Raw genomic sequence first — 7,228 nt, forward strand, 5'->3', positions numbered from 1 at the left:
TTTTTTTTTCTAATAAAATATAGACAAAAGAGATAATCTTTCAAAGAAACCGTTTCTCCAGAATAACGAAGGACCACTTGTGTTTGATACTCCAAAGTGTCCAAGAATGCTAGGGTATTTAGCTTTTTATTTAACTACAAGATATATTATTTTTAACAAATAGCCATAACATATACTACATTAACCTTATATAAAATATATTTATATAACGTAGATATTAAATGGCTACTTCAAATTATTTTAGTTATTGAATTTTCATATTATATTTTGTTGAACATAATATTATTAATCATAGTTTTTGAGTTGTATCAATAATTAAAATCACTAAATTGGATAAGAGGGAGAAAATTACGGAAAAAAGTAATTCAAAAGAAGAATTTTTTATCGAAATTATATCATTTAAAAAATTTTTGTTCTACAATTACAAATTCATGAAATAATTTGCACGTGCGTTTCTATAAGCCTAAAAGACTAGTTTGCATATCAATCAATTTCAATTATTGGTAAGAAATTCTCCTTTTGTTATTTTTGATATGTGTGTTTTCACTTTATAATTTTAATTATATTTCCAAAAAAAGTATAATATTTTTTTATATGAAAAAAATATAATAAAGTAGATGATCAATTTAATATTTACAAATAATATAATATATCATATGAAATCACAAATAAAAAAAAATTTGTTAATTATATTGATCTTTTCCGTTATTTTGACGCGAAAGGAAATTAATTATGGTTACGTAATTGTAAATTTTTTCATTATATTAGATTCTTGATACCAATTCTGATATATTGTTTGATCATTTGCACAAATCTATTAAAAAAATTAATTTTGTTTGCAGATTTAATTTACATATAAAAAGAAGAAAATGGGAAAACATAGGCAAAGTCGACAATCAAATAATGATGGTGTAAATAACTTCAAATGGGGGCGTATGTTCAATGTCCTTGATTATCACCGTTGGCATTATGTCAATAAAGTCATACCACATAAAAAACACCATGCCCATCATCTTACATTCTCTTCAGGTAACACATCATTTTCAATTAATTGGTATTTAACAATAATCTAATTCAAATAGTTTAATTATTTTCTAATAATCTCATACTAAAGCGATTTAGAATAACCTTAAATAATCACTTATATTTTAAAGTGTTTATTTTTTATAATTTTAACAATTTGTCTTGTATGAGACCCTCTTACCATGAGACGGGTCCATAATAACTCATTTCTTCAATTAATTACTTTAAGATCATAAGTAATTGTTTTAAGGTTATGAGTAATTACTCTAACACTATAAAAAAATGATTATATTAAAATTATAAGTAATCACTTTAACGTTATAAGTAATCATTTTAAGACAAAAAATATATATTAAGCCAATCCAATAGGGATAATCTCACCGTGAGACTGTCTCATTTAAGAATTAGTGTAATTTTAAAATCAATTTTTATAGTTTTAAGGTGATTACTTATAATTTTAAAGTGATTAATATAAATTAGATTGAATATATAAATCCGTCTTATAGTGAGACGGTCTCATATTAAATACTTCTATAATTTTAAAATGTAGAGTAGGTGTACAACATATTTTTAGTTTTCCTAGATTGTTCACTTCGTAATTATATTATTTGAGATACAGAAGATGACTCAAATTTGCTTGTTTGCGAGAAGGACAAATGCATAAGAAATGAAGTTATGAATTCCCAAGTATGTACGAATCACAATAACTTCATTATTTTATTAGTATATCCTTAGTTACATTGTTAGATAATTTTTCTAAGTCGTCATAACTAATGATAAAAAAAAAAACTTCAAGTCACAAATTTTTAAATGAGACGATCGATCAATTCTGTTGAACTGACTTAATGTACACTTATTATCTTAAAGTGATTAGTTATAATTCTAGTTAAAATAATTACATGTAGTTTTAAAGCGATCATTTTTAATAGTTTTAGGGGGCGTTTGATATGGATGATAAAGAAATGAAAGGTAAAGGATTAAATAAAAAATAATAATATTACTAAGTATTAAACTTATTTGTTGTTTTTCATTAATATAGTTAGAGAAATACTAAAGTGATTTCTCTTTCATTTTTTTACTCTTAGATGATGAGGAAAATTTAACAAGAGTAATGGTTAACCCCAAGAAATAAAATGAGTTAAATTTTTTTATACCAAACATAAATGCTTTAATTCATTCCGTAAAACATATATCAAAGAGGTCATTAAAGTGATCATTAATAACCTTAAAGTGATCACATATAATTTTTAAAGCACAAATTCTTGTGAGAGATGATCTCTCATCTCTAATTGAATCAGACCATCTCTAGTACGCATTAAGGTTTAATGGACTGAGCCTGAGAAACATCTCTCAGAAGATTGACTTTTTAAAATGATTAAATAAAAAAAATTAACTAATTATAAGGGCGTGTCTCATGATGAAACGGTCTCATATATATTTATTAAAATAAGTTATTTGCAATTTGCAGTTAGAAGCAAAAAAATTGGAAGAGAATAATGCATCAAATAATTTAGGGCTAGCTTGGAGTCCAAAATCGAAGGGATTTTGGTCAGTGCCTATAAGCCCAAAAAGCTCTCGAATAGCAAGAATAAAGAAAAGTATTGTAAAAGGAGTTACAAAAAGAAAGGGTAGGCATAGAAGAAGCTCTACATGTCCAACTGATTCAGTATTAGAGAACAATGAAATTTCTGAGCAAGACATAAAAAGTGCAACCTTAGAACAATTTGATGACACAAAACTAGTGCTTCAAGATCATGCAAATTTATCCATCAATCATTATTTATATAATAAATGTAGGAGAAGAAAGAGTTGGTCATTTCATCACTCTAAGGAGTTTATGAATGTTGTTAGTACAAGTTTAGATGATCCATCACCTTGTTCAAGAGATTCTTTGTTGACTAAACTTGCTACAAGTTGTTACAACACTAAATCTTTAACAAAATCTTCATCATTTCCCTCTCAAGAGCTTTTAAATGCTAATCAATCTTCCTCGATTAGTTTATTTAAGCTGATGATACCTGAAGAAAGTATTGATTCTCGACGTACTAGTCAGTTTGTTGGTAGGAGATTTAAAGATTTAAGACATAAGATTAAAAATTTGATCAAGGAGAATAAAAAGGAGAGACAGAGGATTGCTATGGATGCAGTTCTTCATAAAGTTCCTTATGGATGCAAAATTAAAATTTCGGATGATGGTGGTAATAAAGAAAGTTTGTGTCTTGATATAAATGAAACTGATCCATTGATTTCTCAAAAGAATAAAAAGATTTTAAAAAGAAGATCGACATCTCTTGATGGGTCTATTGAAAAGTATTGTCAGTTATTTCAGACAGCTAGTTTGAGTAGAGAAGCTCAAATAGATACTTTTGAAAAATCAAATTCGAAAGTTATGGATGATCCAATGACTAACAAAAAGCGGTTTGAAAGAATGTTTTCATCTCCAGATCTTCAAGTATTTTTAAACCACCCACTCGATGATTACCATGATAATGTTTTTTCGAGAACACCCAATAGGAGGTTATTAACAAGTTTGAGTAGTAAAAAAGTGGAAAATGACGAGGATATCTTAGTCGATACCACAAAAGAATTTCATACAACCCAAGAGTTTGAATGTATAAATTTAGAAGATTGTGAAAGCAACACTAGTGAAGAAACATTATCATCCTCATTAGACAAAGATGAAGAAAATAAGATGTTACAACAAAATGACAACATGATCGTCGACGTCGTGCAACCTATTTTCACGATCCTCGGTTCATTTTCGGAAAAAAACTCCGATGAATTTAAAGGATCATCTTTAGAAGGTAACATATTATAATAGACTAAAGTAATATAAAATATTAAATTATGTGCATTTCTTATTGCGTAAAATTGCATATAACATTAGCTACTATGGGTCAATTGGAAATAACCTTTTGTCAGTTTTATCATTAACAATGATCAGGTTGCGTACATCCGACCCCAAGTTTTTAGGTTTTCGACTTGGTGGGTAAACATTTTTTAATTCGCATAGTGACCCAAATTAACTTCTAATTACTTTTTCATTTGGTAGGCAAAAGGTTAAGATTTTTGTTGAATTTACATTATTTCCTAAAAATAAACGTCGCGATCATCCTTATGAGGCACATATTTCGAATTTTTTTGAGATGAGTACTTAATTTAACAAAGTACTTAACCTTTTGCCTTACCACATGAAAAATTGAAAACTCCAAATTACTACATGAAATTTCTAGACTCTACACCATGATCAATCACTTATGCGACGGTATCTTGAATTTCCATGCCTGGTAACAGAGTGAGGGGATATTCATACATGTGCCACGACTACAACTGTAATACAAGTGATAATTTGTAGTAGTGCAACAAAGCTTATTAATTTACAAATGGTATATATTTTGAGCAGATTATGAATCAACACAATTACAAGAATTATCCACAGATGGAGAAAAGATCCCAACACAGCATAAATATATATCAGTTGATGACCATAAAAGAGAAGAATTTAAATATGTTGAAGACATCCTAACTCAATCAGGCTATCTAGGAACCAAAGTTATTGGAACGTGGTACTCCTTAGAACAACCATTGGATCCCTCCATGTTTGTTCAGCTTGAGTCAGAAACTTCATTTAATAATAATAATAATAATAATAATAATAATAATAATAATAATAATAATAATAATAATAATAATCATTTACTTTTATTTGATATGATAAATGAGGCATTATTATTAATTTACGAAAGGTATGTATCATACTGGTCTACACCCTTGTGCTCATGCTCACGAATACAATTGATGCCTAAAGGATACCATGTTCTTGAGGAGGTATGGAAGTATATTTATTGGTATATATGTTGCTCTATTCATCCCCACCTTCATTCTTCCTTGAATTACATTACAACTCCTGATTTTGATAAGGATGATGGATGGATGAATCTTCAACTTGATGCTGAATGTGTTGGACTACATCTTGCTGATTTGATTTTTGATGATCTTTTGATTGAATTTTCTTCATAATTAAACTTCCCTTTTCGAACTATATGTATTCGTATATTATTAATTAGTACACTAGTATAAAAATTCGTGCAATACACAAAATTGTTAATATATACTAAACATAAATTTACATTTAAATAGAGACGCAATTACATGTTATCAGTATTAGCATAATATATTCTTATAAAATAGATAGAGAATTTTAAAATATATTGTGCAATTAATGAAAAAATTAGGTTGTTAATATGTACCCCATTAATTAAGTTCTCATTTTTTAAGGCAAATTTGTGAATCTTCCGACAAATTATCTTAATGATTCTTTGTCATAGTCAAAATAATTTTTGATTATCGTATCTTTTGTTTTTTAATAAAATATTTTAGAAATTTAAATTTTGATGAATAAACTTTATTAATTAGCAAATAATTAACATAAAAAGCAAATGTATATTCTAAGAAATTTTAATTGAAAATCTTATGTAGCTCTTAAATTCAAAAATATTGTATTTCAAGAAAATTTTTAAAAATATCTTATTCTAATATACTACTCATATTACGGAATATAGTGATGTTAAATTTGGGAAGAATTATTTAGAAAAGCACATTTTTCAACGCTATACAACTCAAAAAATATTACATGCTATCATACATTATTATACTAATAAAAAGCTTGGAAATTTTCAAGTATCACAACTAAAGAGAGTTTGCCAAGTGAAATTTATTTATTAGAAGAAAAATGACATAATATTTAATCTTGACCAATATTTTTACCATTAAAGTATCTCTGACTAGCATTTATTATAGTTAAATTAAGTAAATTAGAGAATATAATATACTGCATAATATATTGTCATCAATTTCCAAAATTACAGAGTTATTTTAGAGATATAACTATTAGACTAGGTGTTTCTACTGCATAATATCTTTGGCTCTATTTTTTAATATCATGTATTTATATACGTTGATGATAAAAAAAACCGTGCATTGCACTTGTTTCTACACTATTATTTAATTCACCAATAGTTCTATTTTATGTGGCAAGTCGCTATAAGAATGTCATGTGAAATTTTACAATCTTTTTATTAGAATTGTATGATTGTTAAAGGATTAACATGGACGCCGATTATCAAGGAAAATTTTTTAGGGTCCAAAAATTTTTCAGCCCCTCTTGCATCAGACCATCTAACCGTGAGACGGATCCATACAAAAAGTTCAATAGCATAAAAACATATAAAAAAAATGAATTCTGAATTCACACTTGTCTAGAAAATAGTTTTTTTAGAAAAAAATTATTTGGGCTGACCCAATTGAAATCGTCTCACGATGAGATGACCTCACTAAAAAATGAGTGAAAATTTTATTTCGTGTTCAAGATCCATATCAATTTGAATTAATTTTAGATATAATTTATATTTTTTATATGTAATATAAGTTATTAATGTTTTATTATAAAGTAGTTCAAATATCAAAATAAAAAAATTAAAGTATTATATCATTTATTATGCTTTAAGTTTAAGAGGTCACTTTTATCTTTCGCTCTAATAAATAAAACGACCACAAGGATGTGTGTTTGTGTGTGTGTATATATATATATATATATATATATATATATATATATATATATATATATATACATATATATATATATATACATATATATATATATATATACATATATATATATATATATATATATATACATATATATATATATACATATATATATATATATATATATATATATACATATATATATATATATATATATATATACATATATATATGTATATATACATATATATATGTATATATACATATATATATGTATATATATACATATATATATGTATATATATACATATATATATGTATATATATACATATATATATATATATATATATATATATATATATATATATATATATATATATATATATATATATATATATATATATATATATATATATATATATATATACATATATATATATATATATATATATATATATATATATATATATATATATATATATATACATATATATATATACATATATACATATATATATATACATATATACATATATATATACATATATACATATATATATACATATATACATATATATATATACATATATATATATATATATATATATATATATATATATATATATATATATATATATATATATATATATATATATA

At 25.0% G+C, this 7,228-nt stretch overlaps 1 protein-coding gene across 1 annotated transcript; it reads left to right on the forward strand.

The window, feature by feature from the left end:
* Window positions 1–844: 844 nt before the first annotated feature.
* LOC130818504 (uncharacterized) lies at window positions 845–5,161 on the forward strand. Its single transcript, XM_057684676.1, has 4 exons — window positions 845–1,029; window positions 1,637–1,710; window positions 2,492–3,839; window positions 4,424–5,161. The coding sequence occupies exons 1-4, from the start codon at window positions 870–872 to the stop codon at window positions 5,041–5,043; spliced, it is 2,202 nt and encodes a 733-aa protein (XP_057540659.1). The 5' UTR covers window positions 845–869; the 3' UTR covers window positions 5,044–5,161.
* The last annotated feature ends 2,067 nt before the right edge of the window (window positions 5,162–7,228 follow it).

Source organism: Amaranthus tricolor, chromosome 7 (assembly GCF_026212465.1).
Source record: "Amaranthus tricolor cultivar Red isolate AtriRed21 chromosome 7, ASM2621246v1, whole genome shotgun sequence".
NCBI lineage: Eukaryota > Viridiplantae > Streptophyta > Magnoliopsida > Caryophyllales > Amaranthaceae > Amaranthus > Amaranthus tricolor.